This window comes from Penicillium roqueforti (assembly GCF_015533775.1).
Source record: "Penicillium roqueforti strain LCP96 04111 chromosome Unknown scaffold_30, whole genome shotgun sequence".
NCBI classification, from domain to species: domain Eukaryota; kingdom Fungi; phylum Ascomycota; class Eurotiomycetes; order Eurotiales; family Aspergillaceae; genus Penicillium; species Penicillium roqueforti.
In genome coordinates, this window is record NW_024067594.1 from 57342 (window position 1) to 73816 (window position 16475).

Consider the following 16475-nt stretch of genomic DNA (forward strand, 5'->3'; position numbering starts at 1 on the left):
CTGTTGTAGAAAATACAAGCATTACACTGAGGATAAAACGTGCATCATAAATTGAACTTCTTAGTCAAAATACACTTAAGACCCTTTGAGGTGCATACAGCTGATCCGTCGGCCTACGTCCGCTTAGCAAAAGGCGAACATAGCCGACTATCTGCCAACAGCTGCTCAAACACAGGACCGACGATAGAGTCATCGTACCCAAGCGATAGCAGCGTGCCAATCATAGCGTTAACACGTTTCATGTGGTCTGCCACGACTTTCCACAACTTGTCTTTAATCTCGAACTCACATTGATAGTCCATAATCAGAGGCTCGAGACGGCGCATCGGATTCATCACGCTGAGCTGAGGATTAGGACCGAGTTCAATAGTGATGCAGTGACCAATTTTGGAGAATGAGCATTCAATGACGAGACCAGGGGCCTGGCAGCCCTCCTCGACGGACACTTTAACCTCTTTCGTCCGGTCGATGCCGTCACAGTAAATTTTCAAGTTGTCCGGAATGGACGTCAACGACACAAATCGGAATTTCGAGGGCCGGTCGATTGATTCGGCGGTCAGCTTTCCGTCAGCCTGGTTGAAGTGGACAGCAAATTTCCGTTGCCCCTGGCCTGCCGTCGAATTGGGTGCATCGTCTTCAAAATCTTCCAAAACAATGGCTTCAGCATCGTTGCCGATGACAACAAGAAACTCGAACGCTTCCACATTCAAGCAACCGTTTCCGGGCGCTGGGCTGGCATCCATAGGAATGATAGTTCCTTCACGGCTCAGAACAGGGTATTCTTCCAGTCTCCGGTAAAATGTGATCTCCCGGTCTGCGTCATACAATTGGCCAGTAAATATGTCAACAAACCGGGGACCGGGTGGCAGCCATGCTTTGACAGCCCCCAAGTTTGTCGTCTTGTCCCGAGGATCGACAATAGGAGCAATCAAGAGTTTCGAGCCAAAGATATACTGATTGGGAAACACGTACGCCTGATCAGAGTCCGGAAACATCCAGTACATCGGCTGCACTAAAGGCTCATTCTCGATAGAACCGACAACGTTGCATGTATACAGGAATGGTACCAGTCGATGTCGCAACCTCATAAAGCTAGACATGACCTTCTTGTACTCCGAGCGATACATCCACGGCTCTTTAGAATTCCACTTCGAATCAGAAGAATGCAGACGGAAAATGGGCGAAAAGACACCGAGCTGGACCCATCGAGTAACGAGTTCGTCGTCTCTGCCTCCAAAGATATGGCCGCCAATATCATGGCTCCACCACCCGTAACCTACATTCGACGCTGTTGCGGTGAACTCCGGTTGGAAGGCCAACGAATCCCAGGTGACCACTGTATCGCCCGAGAATCCCACTGGGTATCGCTGGCTTCCAGGCCCGGCGTACCGGGAAAAGATAAGGGGAGTGGTGTTGCCATCTCGTCCATGATCGAGATAGTGGAAATGGTTCAGAAGCCAAAGGGGATCGAGGCCAGGAACTTTGGAGTACGGGCCTTGCTGCCAGTCAATCCACCAGAAATCGCATGCGGTATTCTCCAGATTACGATGCAGGATCTCGAAGTACGCTTTCATGAACTTGGGGTTAGAGGGATCGAAAATAATTGGCCTCTTTTCCCCGGTATCGTGACCCAGAGCTTTGGCCATTTCCTTGTATGCATCTTCATGGGAATGAATTCCATTGTGAGGATGATCATTCAGGGTGATCTTGAGATGTCTCTCGTGCAGATCACGTCGGAACTGCTTGGGATTTGGGAAGAGTTTCTTATCCCAGGTATAGCCGGTCCATCCGGCATGGGGTACAGAAGGGTCTGATACGAGATGCCAGTCCATGTCGACCACAGCAACTGACATGGGAATATCGCGTGCACGGAACTCATCCATGAGTTGAACATACCCGTCTTGGTGATAGGCATAGTATCGGCTCCACCAGTTGCCTAGAGCATATCGGGGTAATATGGGCTGCTTGCCGGACACTGAGTAGAATGCTTTCATCGCCGCTTTGTAGTCATGACCGTAGCAGAAAAGGTATCCATCGATACGATCACCCGGTTTCCGACCCGCCACAAAGTCTCCATCGAAGAGCATAGATGTTGAGTCATCGAGGGCCGCATATCCTGCTTTGGAAATCACTCCTTTTCCCATATCGCAACGGCCATCGCAAAGATCAAGGGTCCGAGCTGTGCCTCCCAAATTGAGCTCCTCATCGAGTCCATACTGCCATGGAGCCCCCCAGTTGGTATATTTGAAGTTGAAATGGACGTTCAGTCCAGCAGGGGAGAATCGTTGCTTATCGTAACATAGGTGGAAATTGTCGGCGATGATCTCGAGATTACCATCGTTGTCGACGACGCGGAATTGGGGCGTCGGAAAGTGCCGGTTGATGGCGAAAGTTGACGCTCGGTCTTCGAAACATCCATCAGAAGCCCACTCGTACCGAATCAAGAAATCGGTCAGAATGGTAAAGCGATATTTCGGACCAGAAATGACGGCCCGAGGGTTGGCGACAGAATTAGTCGGAAAGGCCATGATTCAACTGTTCGGCATGGATTCGGCATGCAGTTTTTTTGGACACACTCTGGAAGGATATTTATAATTTGATATCAAATTCCTGGTCTAAATTTCCGAGAGACTTAATTCAGCGAGAGATTCAGCGAGCAATTCAGCGATTGGCTCGACGATCCGGGGTGATCTGCCAACAATTCCCCGGGATCTCTCCGAGAATTTCAGCGAAGGTTTCGCCGCAAGTAGTTAGTTATGACAACAATTTGGTTGTTACTAACTGAGAATTTTGGGATCAGACATGTTTGTACATAATCCACAATTAAGATGACCGTATTCACATTAAATACACATGACTATAAATATTTCATTCCAGGGTGTATGCATCCCGTTGGTCTTCCACATCTTCGTCTCTAATGACCAAATTATACATGGTAAAAGGGCTACCAAAGAAAATAGAATACTCAGCCAATCGTCCTCCTAGAGACAGGGCGAATTTATCGTGGGAGTTTGGACTTAGAGAGAGCTGTTTTTGAATTGAGTCTAGTCGGTCCATGTTCTGTGACATTGCCTCTGTCCAGCCTGTCAAATTTCTTGAGCAATGCATGAAGTCAGCCAGAGTGTTGCCTACGTCGTATATTTTTTCGAACTGGTACGTACGGTTAGCTCAGGCGAATGTAGAAACAGGTTGTGACACATACAATCCCTAGTCCATGTACTGCCACTGACTCTTTAGAGAGCGATGTCAATGTCTGTAGTAAGGATAACGCAATATCCTGTGGATAAGAAAACGTCCTAGACCGTGATCCCGCCTTGGTAGAAAGTAACCCCTGCCGAAGGGCCGCTCTCCATAGAACCAGGTCAAGCCAGTGCTGGGTCACAAAGATATCAGCTTTATGAGCGTCAGACATCACGACGCAGTCCGGAAGCAACTTTAAGCAAAAAAGGTTCCATGTCGAATGGGTTGTGCCGATTGTCTCCTTTTCACTCCAGAAGTCCAAAAAGTTGACATCGATCTGCGAATAAACGTGCACAAGCTGGCGGAATCCGATGTCAATTTCTGGCTGTTCTTCTAGGCCCTCTAGTTGATCGTTCGGCCCGGGAGCAGGAAAAAGCAACGGGCGAGGTAGAAGGACCGGTTTATGTCTTGCTACTGCGAAAGATCTCTCCGTGACGAACAGAATGTTGTAAATTCGACGGCAGTACAGAGCGCTTATATAATCCATGCCACGGTAGAACTCGTCCGTGTGCAAGCCAAGTGCCTGCGCCAAGGTTATAGCTTCGCGGAGGTAGAACCAACTTTGTCGAGCATTATGCAATTCAAAGTGCGTAACTCCGATAAAGAAAGATGCTAGAAGCGTCAAAACAGTGCTGTCCCCGACGAAGTTATATTCAGACCGCACCGAATTGCTCTTTTCTATCAACCGATGCGCGACTGATGCCCATTCTCCGCACCCGATAATGGATTCGCTGCGACCGCACATAAACGCGGTGACCAATGCGCATAGCGCAAATAACATAGTTTGCTCATTTGGTTCCATCGGTCGATTGAGCCATTCGATTAGAATAGATGGTCTGAAAAGAGGCATGATCGGGTACATCTGACGTAGATAGACGTCGACACAGCGTCTCATCAGCCGTGGCAAATGATCTGGAGATAGGAGATCCTCCACTGGTTGGCAGGCGCTATTATTATATTCCTTGACATGTGATTGAGCAGCCCTTAGTGCTTCTATCTTCTTTCCACTGCCATGTTTCGGACCGCGCTTTTTCCGGACGTATTCACGTCTGCAGGTAAGCTGGGTCCGCTGGCAGAAGCCGCAAGGTAAAAGTCCGTCGCAGCGTACTCGACGTTGGCGACATGAGTCGCACGGTACTTTTTTGGACGACATCGTGGTATCGTCTTCAAACTGTGCCATCGGCAGTTGAATACAGACTGAAACTCACGGGAAATTTTCTGAGTCTCCATCGACGTATGTCCAGTGGGGATTTGAGCACCGAACTCCCTCACCGCCATCACCGCCCACCAACGGGCCTGACAAAGCCATTCCCATGCTTCGCCCCCTTAAGCTTATGTGAAACTGCCCAGTTTTAAAGGAAAGACACTTCCCGTGGCGCTGACTTAGTACGTCTATAGTCTACTTCTAAACCTCTATAGTAAACCACTGAGAAACAATCCTATATCCTTGTAGCCCTCGCTGAGATTGATACTGCCCTGAAGTGCTCTATCAAAACAATCGACTATCTAAGCTATACTATATATACACATGCCACATCACTGTACCGACTCATGGGGGTCCATAATCCCGCTGCCCGTAAAGACATAGAGACAAGTAAGGCCTGCTGTGCGGATAATGGGCGCCAAGCCTATTGCCCCTTTCTCTCATTGGGACAGAGACTGAGAAGTACGGAATAGGCCGCCTGATTTGTGCTGCACCTATCCTATCCACTGTGTTACTACCGCGGTGTGGGAGGTCCCTGCGCCGGAGCTTAGGCTCCTGGTTAGGTTCCCCGGTAAAGTAGACCAGTCGACGGTAGTTGTACGCGCCACTAGCCATCACTACTGGCTCCAGCAAATGGTCCAAGTACAACCGCTCCAAGCCAGCCTCCTCAGATATGCAGTAGCCGAAGATAGTTTCGAACTTTGCCCCGTCGAGGAGAATCACGTGCTGCAGCGATAGCTCTCTTAAAGTTGGCTGTAGCCTCTGTATAAAGGCTAGTATATCTGCTGATCTCACCCGTAATCCGCGGAGAACGACGCGCTTCAAGGGAGGTAGCGGGATCATCTCGGCTATGTACGGGAAGAATCGTTCACGGTACCGGTTGAGTCCCGAGAAGATCAGATCCTCTTCCGAGAGGATCAGATCCTTAAGTTGATAATGATGGAGTTCTAGACTCTCGAGCCCCCGGCAGCGTTGTACCAGGGCGGGGAGGCCAGTAAACGTCGAATCCTGATACACCTCATTCTCTATATCTTCACGTTCCCTCAACTCATCTTCCAAATGCTCGTCCCACGTGTCCGATGGGTCGCCTGTTAGGCCGAGATCCTCTGTCCTTTCATTGATAACCCGATCCGAAAAGCTTACGGCGAGTGTTTTCAGCGACGCGAGTGACGTCGCTAGCATATTGTATTCAAAGTTCACGGCACTAGGCTCGTTACACGCTAGGCTGCACCGCTCTATACTGTTGTAGACGTCGAGCCGCTGTACCGCGATCCCACTTGCCGCGAATGCCGCCAGCGCCGTAAGGAACGTGTCGGCGGCAGCCTGCCAGATCAGGGTCCAGCCGAACCCGTCTTTGGGGAGCAGTCTCGTCTGCGCGTCCTCGCGATACACCACGACTGTCAGGGATAAGGAGCGGAGACCCCGGCGCCTACCATGGGCCATGAGGTTGCGGAATATCTGACTCAGCAGGAGAATATCACCGCGAGACGCATGTAGGGTTTCATACTCTGTTTGCCGTCGAGTCAGGATCTCGAGGTCCTGCTGCTGCTTTGCGCGATGTCCTGCGTCCCCTGTAGTATACTTGACCTCTTGCGTGAGGAATTTAGTGTTGTTCACCACGCCGACCAGTACCAAGTCGCTAATGAAGCAACCTAGTCGGCCGGGCTTTGCTGTTGCCTCGGCTACGGCCCGGAGGCTGCGCTCCGTAACGTCGACCTGTCTTTGCTCTAGGTGGGATCCGAAAGACGGGGCTCCGAAGACCCTGAGTGCCAGACCGCGGCTCGTGAGGCGGAGATTGCAAATATCGCGCAAGTTGAGAAACGAGACGATATTATCAATTGTCTCAGCAGGACACTGCTCGATGGTGCTCATTCTGTCTTGAAATATTCGCTTTGACCGACATAGGTTGTTGGTACTTTACTCGGGGCGGCAGGAAAGAGGGGTCGTTTTCACCAGATGTCGGAGAAAAACAGGCCACGTTACCACTAGGCCAAAAAGGTGCACACCTTCTCAGTAAGAATAACTGGTGTATTTCTCGCTCCGACAGCAGATTGGGCCTTGATGCCTGGATTTTGGCCTTATCTTAGACCGCTTTTAGGTAGTTATCTAAATGATGCCGGGACGGATTAACCAGGCCCTATGATGATCATGAAGCTTTTGGCACCATGCAAATTTAATCATCTCAACTTTTTCAGGTGCTTTACTAGCTCTCTCCGTCATATATGAATATAAAGCCATCACCATGGAGTATGTAATTCAAATGGTACCACCACCACCAACAATAAAGAATTTTTAATTCTATTTTACTACAATTATGATGAATTGCCGGTCGCATTTAATCAAGGGAATTGTTGCTCACCCCCACCCCCCTGCCTGAATTTTCAGTACCGCCTTCCTAATTTGGTTAAGCACTTACCTCGATACTTGCTTCTGCCTACCGCTCTCCTCACCGCCTCCTAATTTGTATACCGCTTTTGTTCTAAACGGCATATATGATAGTAGCAAGACAGCAGGTACCTATGGTTTGTATGTAAACCCCTACCAAAATTAAGTCACTTCTGTCACATCCTATATCAACTGCTCATCCAGCAAGGGGTTGAATTCTATAGAAATCAGGTTGAATATACGATTTTTTCTAATCAAAATGCATGTCTTTTTACTATATAAACCAGAAGTAGGCAGAATACATGGCAGAAAAAATAAAGTATTCTGAGTGGTACCCGATCAGGAAGGCGGTACTGAAATTTAAGGCAGGGGAGGGTGTGAGCATCCAAGGGGGGGGGGCATAAGCAACAATGCCCTTAATCAATTGGCTACTCTCTACCATATAGTATCTAAATGACTGTTTTGGAATTAAACCGTGTTTATTATTGGTGGTGGTAGAATTAATTCAAATTGCTTCATGCATCATGCATGACGGAGAGAGCCAGTAAACCACCTGAAAAAGTTGAGATAATTAAATTTGTATGGTGCCAAATGCTTCATATTCGTGGATGCCAATAATATTGGACCGCACAGAAGAAGTTGGATCCACCAGGGCAGAAAGTTACCGCTTTGGGATATTTTCTGCGGGAAAACCAACTCCATGGCACGAAAAGCTGATGGGGTAAACCACATTACATGACGACGCCGATTCTCGTACGCAATAATATTCAGTCTTATGGTACACAACCACCGGCCTTAGTCTGCCATCGGGCACCAAGCCTGCATGTAAAACTCCGTATTCCCACAAGTATACCCCGGATACCCCAGAGCATGCAGCGCATCAAGCTCGAGGCACGTCAGTACCTGAGTGCCGCAGTGCACGTCGCCCGGCGTCAGGCCTTGGGACACATACCCACAGTTCAAATCCTGCGCGGCAAACGGACCCAGATACATCGGGTATCCGTAGTCGGAGTCCTCATCCGTTTGATTTGGGATATTATCGGTGCTCGTGACAACCTCGTACGCGTTGTTGCACACGTACTCCTCGTCGTAGTACGTCGGGAGGAGGTAGCCGGACCAGGTCCAGGAGTCCAGGGAGTCGGCGGGTTTGCGCAGGAAGATCACGAACTGGAGGTCGGAAAGTGAGGTTGGGAGGTCCGGGGGGGCGCTGGTCGTCGTGGTCGCGCGACTGGTGCTGGTGGCCGTGGCCGTGGCGGCTCCATCCTCGTATCCCGTTAGGACGGTGAGGTCTCCATACAGGGCGGAGAGCCGGGAGTCGAGCGACCGAGCGATGCTGGTCACCTCTGCATCGGGCTCCTCGGTGGCTTCAGGCCATTGCTCCAGCGTGATGGCCACGGCGGGCGCGGGCGTGCCCACGGTGCTGGTGGCCGAGGCCGTGACGGAACAGCCGGTGGTCGTGGAGCAGTCGAACTCGCACCCGGACCCGGCCACACACACGGTAGAGCAAATCTCCGCCTCTCGCGTGCTGCACTCGTCCTCGTTGCTGTTGCTGTTGCTGTTGCTGTTGCTGCCATCGTCGGAGCCCCCGCCGCCGCCCCCGCTCCAGTCTGGGCGGCACAAGAGACACAGGTGGCAGAATGGCTTACACGAGACGCCGACGTCCGGGTTACCCCTATCTGCCGTGGGAGTCGCACTGCCGGACGACCAGGTGGTGGTCGCGGTATTGAGCTCGGAGTCCTTGCTGGCCTGGGACCATGGATATGGGGGCGGAAGGACCGTCCCCGTCATGCTTGTCGCGTTGGGGTCTTCATCGAACGGGGGAAGCGACCATACCATATAGGGCAGGGTGATGCTCCTCGTCATTTCCAACTCGGTTGGCTGAGCCTGGCTGGCATTGATGGTCACTCCCCATACGGGGATCTCGGTGACGACCGCTGATGATGGACTGTCAGTGAGGGTGGATTGGGGAGGAGGGCTCAACACGTACAAGGGGGAAAGGATATGGTAATGGTGGTGGTGGCAACCGCATAGCCATTGTATGTTTCGACGACTCCGTCGTCATAGGTAGTCGTTCTGGTCGTCAAGTAACTCTGCTCGACGGGGCTCTCCCAGGGAGGGATGGATATTACAGAAGGGCTGGCCAGCTGCAGCGGAGGCATGATCAGCGAGCACGGAGGCTCACATTGCACGACCGGCGAGGGCATATTCCAGATCGACGGGGCAATGTAGACCTCGCCATCGCCTGGTCCATCCCCGGACCCCGAGCCCGAGTCCGAGTCCTCGGCGACGATACAGGCGCCTTCGGGACAGTATCCGCGTTGACAAGTGTACTCGCACAGAGGACCGTAGACGGTAGCGTCTACTCCCGGTGCGGCGGTCCCAACGGTCTCGCTTGTCGGATCCATGACATTTAGCGCCCCCTGCCCCGTGCAGGTGCACGCGTTCATGGGGCAGAAGCCATGGGCACAGCCAAAGTCGCACAGCCCAGCTAGGTTGCCCTCACCCGAACCGGACACACAGGCGGGGGGCAGGAACGGCGAGACTGTCGGCGTGCTGAGCGGGACCTCCACAGTGCCGCAGGCACTCTCGGGGCAGAAGCCCAGGTTGCAGTCAAACGAGCACAGTCCGCTGTAACTCGCGCCTTCGCCCACAATCGGGTATCCGAGGACACCCGTGGAGTTGGGCGGCTCGTACCCGATGCCCATTCGCGTGCAGGTACAGGCGCCCAGAGGACAGTATCCGTATCGGCAGGCAAACCCACACAGTCCGGCAAAATTATTCGCGCCGGTACCGTTCATGCAGACCTGCTCTGACAGAAGACGGGTCGGTCGTGCCGACACGGTCTCCCCGGTAGACGTACTTCCAACCCAGGCATTCCAATTCTGAACTCCATGTTCACAGGTCGACGAGATGGCCTTGCCCTCAATCGTCGCAATAATCACATTATCACGCATCAAAGACACAGTCACCGGACCCCGATGGGCGCCAATGGCTACATCGCCGTAGTATACCCCGACATCATCATCCGGCACATCGAACCACCCAACCGTCTGGGTCCAGTCTCCAATCGACACTACGGCGCCCGAGAACGAGCCCAACACTGCGGAGAAGAAGATACGGTCCTGGGCTATCTCCGCCGGGGGGAACTCAACCTGCAGCTGGGAGGCCGTATTGCCGCTTGTGCCGCCGCTGTCACAGGCCGCGCCGGGGGTAAGCCGATACCAGGCGATAATCGTCTCCTCAGTCACCTCGGCCGTTCCATCCTTATACATATCGGCCCAGAAGGGGATCGTTGCCCGCCAGCCGTCGTGGGGCATTTCTGTCGCGTAGTTGAAGGGGGCCTCGCCGACCTCAAACGCTTCCATGGCCTGGTCGTACAGCGGGCCGATGTAGTGCGACTCACCGTAGTCGTTCCACGAGATGATCTCGACAAACTCCGGTTGAATGTATAGGACCTGCTGCCATCGATCATGCCACAGGTGGTCCCCGCGCCACATCCAGTTTTTTTTGTACCCGGGAAGGTTGGTGAAGAACCACGGCGAGACCGGCATCATGTACGGCAGCGACTCCAGATACTGGAGATACGAGGCGTCCACGTAGGTGTCCGCGTCCTGGGGGCCCCAGGGCCAGCCCGCCCAGCTGAACAGACCATCCACGACCCCCGTCGCCACGGCAGGCTTGGCTCCGAGCGAGGACCAACTGGGGATGAAGAAGCAGCCGGTGACCGCCTTGATCTCGGGCCAGTCGTCGGCGCGTCCAGGGCCTTCGAACGTCGAGACAAAGGCCTGTCCCTTATAGAAGTAGTAGGACGAGTGAGCACTGTACTGCTGAATGAGGGTGATCACGTCGGCTTTAGGCCAGTCGCCGTTACCTGCGTAGTCAAAGGAGAAAAAGAGCTTGAAGCCGAGACTATCGGCAGCCGAAAACGCGGCAGCGAGGGCACCCGTGTTGGTCGAGTCGGCATACGCCATGTTGAGGGCGAATGCGTCGATGTGCGCATCCTGCGCCAGAAGAATATCGTTCTCCCAGTCATTAGAAGTATAGTTGGCCGTGTTTGTGACCTGCACGGTCAGCGAGAACAGACGACAGAGAATACGGCGGAGTGCCAACCATAAAGTGCGCGAAGACGGCCGCTGCCTGTACTTGCAGCTGCACTCGGCAGGCGAGCAGCAGCACCGTGGCCCAAGCCAGCAAGGAGACCATGGCGGAGGGCGCTAAACAAGAATGAGAACAGGGGGAAGAAGTCAAAATTTGGCGAGCTTCTCTTCTTGTATATATGGCAGCCCATTCTGGGGCCTGATCTGGATCTTTCTGCCGGTATCCAGGTTTCGAATGAGCCCGCTATATTGAATCCCCCCTGAATCCGGGACGATTACGTCCGTGGAACAGCAATTTGACCATCGACGACGCTACTGATGGTATAGATACCGGTGTGGAGTATGTACTAGGGCTAGTCTCCGGAGTTGATACCTATCTGGAAAGACCCTGTTCATCCGGCCGACGCCGGTGCCCCTCAGTATCCACCCATGTGTCCCTGAATCACCGTTCGCCGGCATTGGGGGTTATCTATCCCCGATTTCCAAGAATGACAGGCGATTGTTCGAGCCCATATCTACGGTTTCTCAAGCAGTGTGGGTCTTCAATGGAGAGTACCTCGGTACGGATATTCAACTGATACGCTAAAGTTGCCAAGGGTTTTACTGGAACAAAAACTAGCCCCCAAATACCACCTCGCTTAACATACTTCTCCATGCAAACCACACTTTCCGTACGTCCCGCATGACATGGGCCCCACACGGTATCCGTATCTCCAATCACGCCCCTGAGCCTCTGGGCTGTCGTCCGCCTGGCTTAGTGCCAGTGATTTCGCGAATGGCGCGAGTGGCCATGGCGCCTCACCTTCGGATGAATCTAGAATCGAGAAAAAAAAACAGGAGTCAGTCAACCGTTGGGTCACAGCTGGGAAGCTAACAGAGACATACCGACTCGGGCACCCCGTGAGTCTTCTCCGGGGTAGCACCACTCGAGCTGCTGGCGAGTGAAATCGCACTAGCCTGGGTAGTGGGAGTCGAGGCTGCGCCCTCGACCATAGTCTCGGCGTATATTAGTCTTGGCAAATCCAGGACCGCGCCGGAAGGGTCACAGCCACCGAAGACGAATCCGTTGGTCTCGGGAAGAACGTTCACCGGGGCCGCGCGGTGGAGGTCGCATTGCAGCAATTGGTCGACAAACACCCATGCCTGGCAGTTGGAGACTTGCCCGCACCACGCTTGGCACTGCAACGCGGTAGCACGGTCGAGACTGAAGGCGATAGGGGCGCTGCTGAAGACCGCGAGGGTCGAGTTGTGCATGGTGTCCCAGCAGGAGGACGAAGAGGACTCGGCCAGCGCCGAGGCCAAGATGGCGGTGAGGAGGGAAAGGGGGTGCATGGAAGGCATTCTGGTCCTAGTGGCAGAGAGAAGCGGCGTTTGAGGAGTACCAATTATCACTCCATAGGAGATGGCAAATGGTCCGGTAGATATGGATCATATAGATAGGGATAGTGACCCTGGTTCGTTGCCGAGGCAGCTCTGATGTTGTGGACATAGACCCCATTTGTGGGGCCCTATTAGCTTGCAGATACCACTGCATGTGGTAGACTAGTATGTTGTATGCAATTTACTACTAATCTCGCGCAGTCTCGCCTCGGCGACTAGTGGATATGGATGCTTCCGCCGGCTTTCAGGGGCAACCAGAACAGAAAGATCACTTGGTCAGGTCAAAATCTTCTTCCTCGCTGCTGTTGCATTTTCCGGAGATAGGAAGACCAAATCCAAGATGCAGCTCAAGCCAATTGTCGTGTGCGGGCTGCTTTCCGCGGCGTCCCTTGCTGCGGGCCAGACAATCGGCTCATTGTTCAAAGTCAATCTCGATAACGATGAAGCAGGTGGCTGTAGCGAAAGATCGACATTGCTCGCGCAGTATTTGCAAGAAAGCAAAGACCTAGCTACCGCCGGATTGCAGGCCATCACGCATGCGCAGGATTCCTCTGCTGCCCAGCACGATGTCGCCAAGCGATACCTCCGGGCGTACTTTGGTGTTGGAGAGAATGATGCGACAGCGCTTGCGCTTATCAAAGGTACAAGACTCCACCAAATCTCCGGTTGAGGATGGCTATGGCTAACAGGGTCTGCTTCCAGGTTCTCTACAGAAAGTGTCCAACTTCCTCTCGGGAACGACACTTGATAACACACCACGCTTGTACTGCAACGACAACTGGCTCAAGAAGCGTGCACGGACAGACATTGCCCGGGACATAGAAGGCAACGACATCTGGACAATGGACGACAATGGGCAACAGCATCTCCTCGCGATCGAAAACTGCGATCAGTACAGGCACCTTTTCTGGGACTATGACGAGGACCAGATGATTTGGATCAAGAACGAGCGAATCCCTTACTGGTCCGCCGACCTGGGCCAGTACCTCGTAGACGATGACTATGATGGGCAAACCTTCTGCACCGTGGCGCGCGGTGCCAACATGGGCACCACGCAGCATATGACCACGCCGCCCACGATCACCTTGTGTCAAGGGTCCTTTAGCGAGCCGGGATATAGCGTGAAGCTTGGGTCCAAGAGTCCTCTTGTCGGGCAGAGGGGAGGGAGGAAACTGACGGACGTCCTTCCGCGCAGCGCAACGCTCTACCATGAATTGTTTCACCTGGTTCTGGGCAATGATCCCACCCCTGACGTTACGTGTAAGTGCAACCTTCACGGGATTGAATCACCTTGATGCTATATGGCTCGCTAGCTAATGCTTTCTCGCATCAAGACCTTTGGGTCCGTCAGCAACTACTGCTTGAGAACCCCGACGAAATCATAACTGAAGCCTACAAGGATAAGTACGATGAAATCGAAATTTTGCCAACCAGTATATATGGGATGACCAGGGCGGATGCCATTCGGCACAACCCCGAGTCATACGTGTTCTTCAGTGTGGGATATTGGTATTTCATGCAGACCACGTGGTCGAATGGAGACAATTCACAACGGTGGAGCTTTCACTCTGGGGTGTCGCAGATGGTGCAGATCCCCTGAGGTGGATCTTTCGATCTATCAATCGAGTTGTATGTATATTGGCATAGCCGCAGAATAGTAGAAATAATTGATGACGCCAAGGTAAAGGTCCGTCGCAGCGTACTCGACGTTGGCGACATCAGTCGCACGGTACTTTTGGACGACATCGTGGTATCGTTTTCAAACTGTGCTATTGGCAGTTGAATACAGACTGAGAGTCACGTGAAATTTCTGAGTCTCCATCGACGTATGTACAGTGGGTGCTCTTAAGTGGCCCCCTCCTACTATTATACCAGCTGTCAAAAAGGAAGAATCGTCTTGAGTACTTTACTGGTTATATGCCGTGACGTGTGCAAGTAGTTATTGAGGCAGAAGGATGGTATACTAAATGTCGAACGAGGTATATGGCCTCGCTAGGCTTAAAGGACATACTTGTCATAGCTACCGACCAAAGGGGTACATTCTTGTTACAACTTCTCAAACATGGGATTCTATGGAGCTCGATTCTCACCCTGTCGATTGTGCACCCACCTCTTCTAGTTGATTATAAACTAACTATCCTATAGTTGGTTAATCCTTTCTGATACGTAAACTGGTACATACGACCATAGGGTGTGGAAAACAGGGCTTCCCGTCCGCTCAGCCGTACTCAAGCCACACGCCGGTGTGTTAGTAGTTGGGTGGGTGACCACCAGCGAATCCTCACTGTTGTATGTTTTTGTTTTTTTGGTATTTTCCTTTTCCCCTGCTATACATATATACACAGCATGTGGGAGGGTGACCCGTGAGGTTAAATGGTCGGTAGCTTGCTTTGCGATATCGATGAAGCGCAGATGTACTCACAAATAGATACTCATTGGAATTATCCGGTACATATATGCGGAGAATAACCCCGTGACGCTACGCTGAAAGAGTCTTAAGTGCCAAGCCACCAACATCGAACGCGGGGAGAAGAAGTACATGTTCCGACTAGACATCTACCTCCGACACTTGCTCTTGAGAGCCAAAGAAAAAAATGGCTAGTCCAACTTCTCAGCCACGAGTGCCAAAAGCATGTGACCCGTGTAATCGCCGCAAAGTTCGTTGTAATGGCCAGCAAAGATGCCAGCAGTGCGAGCACCTGGATCTCCAGTGCACCTACACAGAAAACCGTTTATTGCGATCAAGAAAACATTCACTACGTCGAGGAGCTGTCATCTCGAAATATAAAAACACCAACACCAAACCCACCACTTTGACACCACATCTCTCTCCACCAGCACCTACAGCCTCAATCCAACTACCAAGCTCATACTTCGAAAGCCTACTCCCAGCATACATGTCCTATGTATACCCATTCAGCCCAATAATCACCGAGACAGAAGTGCGCACATCAATCACAAAAATGGACACGGAAAGAGAGCACGCAGCCTTCATCTACGCCTTCACCGCAGTAACCCTGGATGTCACGCGGTCCTTTCAATGCACCACCAAATCCAGCCCCCAACCAACCTCAACACAAATAACAGACCTAATGCGCCAGTCCGTGGAAACCCAAGAACCACTAGTAATAGGCTTCCGGCCGTCAATCCTACGCGCCACCACATGCATCTTCATCCAGATGTGCGCCATGAGCCTAGGCCACTACGATCTAGGCTTCTTCCACCTACGCGAAGCAATCAGCATGATCCAGATGCTCCGCATCAGCGACAAAACCGTCAATGCCAGCCTCAGCACGGCTGAGCGAGCCCGCCGCCAACGACTGTACTGGCAATGCTTCATCCACGAGCGATTCCTATCCATCGTGAATTTCTCCCCGGTGACACTGCCCCCGCACACCCAGTACCCGGAAGAAGACGCGTTCGTGGGCGCGGATATCCAGCTCGGCTGGACGCAGGTGATCAAGACGTTCTGCATGCTGGATGCGTCGTTTATGAGTCTGTGGATTGGGGACCGCACGCAGGTCACTGCGTCGTGGGTGGAGCGGAAACACCGCGAGTTGGATGATGCGGTGTGGGAGGTGGAGGTTTCGGCGCTGTCGGAGCTGCAGCAGGCGGATTTGGTGGTTACGCGGCAGTGGATGCGGACGCTGTTGTGGCAGTTGGCCATGTCGAATTGTTTGCTTAGTTCGCATGCGTCGTGTCCGTCGTTAGAGCTGGAGATGCCGTTGAGGTTGTCGAGTCAGCTCAGGCAGTTTTTGACGAAGATCTCGCAGAATACGATTCGGGTGCATGGCTCGTCGATGATTAGCAAGTTGTTGGAGATTGTTAATACTATTGCGGATGTGGTGATTCATGTGCCGCAGGCGACTGAAGAGGAGACGACGAGTCGCATTGATGATATTGTTTTTATGCAGGGGGTTGTGCTTTCTTTTCATAATTTGCAGGTTATGCCGAAGGATATTCTGTTGGATAAGTTTAGATTGATTAGAGGGAGGTTTCCACATATTGAGGTGGCTATGCAACTAGCTGTTTAGTTGGGAACCGATATTCTGTGAAGCAGGCCAGGAGAACCTTGTAAAGACAGGTGACTACTATAGGGAGATGGAGCTATTGCCTTCCATCTGATTGAACCTAGCACACAAGTTGGTTGAAACCTAAGCATAATTCAA

At 52.3% G+C, this 16475-nt stretch overlaps 6 protein-coding genes across 6 annotated transcripts; 2 read left to right on the top strand and 4 right to left on the bottom strand.

Moving 5' to 3' along the window:
• Positions 1 to 113: 113 nt before the first annotated feature.
• Positions 114 to 2528, bottom strand: LCP9604111_8184 (glycoside hydrolase family 31 protein; the record flags this gene model as incomplete). The annotated part of the gene is made up of 1 exon (XM_039076299.1): positions 114 to 2528. The coding sequence occupies one exon, from the start codon at positions 2526 to 2528 to the stop codon at positions 114 to 116; it is 2415 nt and encodes an 804-aa protein (XP_038925763.1).
• A 340-nt stretch (positions 2529 to 2868) lies between these two features.
• Positions 2869 to 6316, bottom strand: LCP9604111_8185 (F-box domain protein; the record flags this gene model as incomplete). The annotated part of the gene is made up of 3 exons (XM_039076300.1): positions 2869 to 3150; positions 3203 to 3918; positions 4939 to 6316. The coding sequence occupies 3 exons, from the start codon at positions 6314 to 6316 to the stop codon at positions 2869 to 2871; spliced, it is 2376 nt and encodes a 791-aa protein (XP_038925764.1).
• A 1308-nt stretch (positions 6317 to 7624) lies between these two features.
• LCP9604111_8186 (glycoside hydrolase family 71 protein) lies at positions 7625 to 11032 on the bottom strand (the record flags this gene model as incomplete). Its single annotated transcript, XM_039076301.1, has 3 exons — positions 7625 to 8763; positions 8817 to 10890; positions 10940 to 11032. The coding sequence occupies 3 exons, from the start codon at positions 11030 to 11032 to the stop codon at positions 7625 to 7627; spliced, it is 3306 nt and encodes a 1101-aa protein (XP_038925765.1).
• Positions 11033 to 11796: 764 nt separating this feature from the next.
• Positions 11797 to 12267, bottom strand: LCP9604111_8187 (uncharacterized protein; the record flags this gene model as incomplete). Its single annotated transcript, XM_039076302.1, has 1 exon — positions 11797 to 12267. One exon carries the CDS (start codon positions 12265 to 12267, stop codon positions 11797 to 11799), a length of 471 nt encoding a protein of 156 aa, XP_038925766.1.
• A 379-nt stretch (positions 12268 to 12646) lies between these two features.
• LCP9604111_8188 (uncharacterized protein) lies at positions 12647 to 13906 on the top strand (the record flags this gene model as incomplete). The annotated part of the gene is made up of 3 exons (XM_039076303.1): positions 12647 to 12947; positions 13009 to 13566; positions 13641 to 13906. The coding sequence occupies 3 exons, from the start codon at positions 12647 to 12649 to the stop codon at positions 13904 to 13906; spliced, it is 1125 nt and encodes a 374-aa protein (XP_038925767.1).
• Positions 13907 to 15269: 1363 nt separating this feature from the next.
• On the top strand, positions 15270 to 16340 carry LCP9604111_8189 (fungal specific transcription factor domain-containing protein; the record flags this gene model as incomplete). Its single annotated transcript, XM_039076304.1, has 1 exon — positions 15270 to 16340. One exon carries the CDS (start codon positions 15270 to 15272, stop codon positions 16338 to 16340), a length of 1071 nt encoding a protein of 356 aa, XP_038925768.1.
• Between the last annotated feature and the right edge of the window lie 135 nt (positions 16341 to 16475).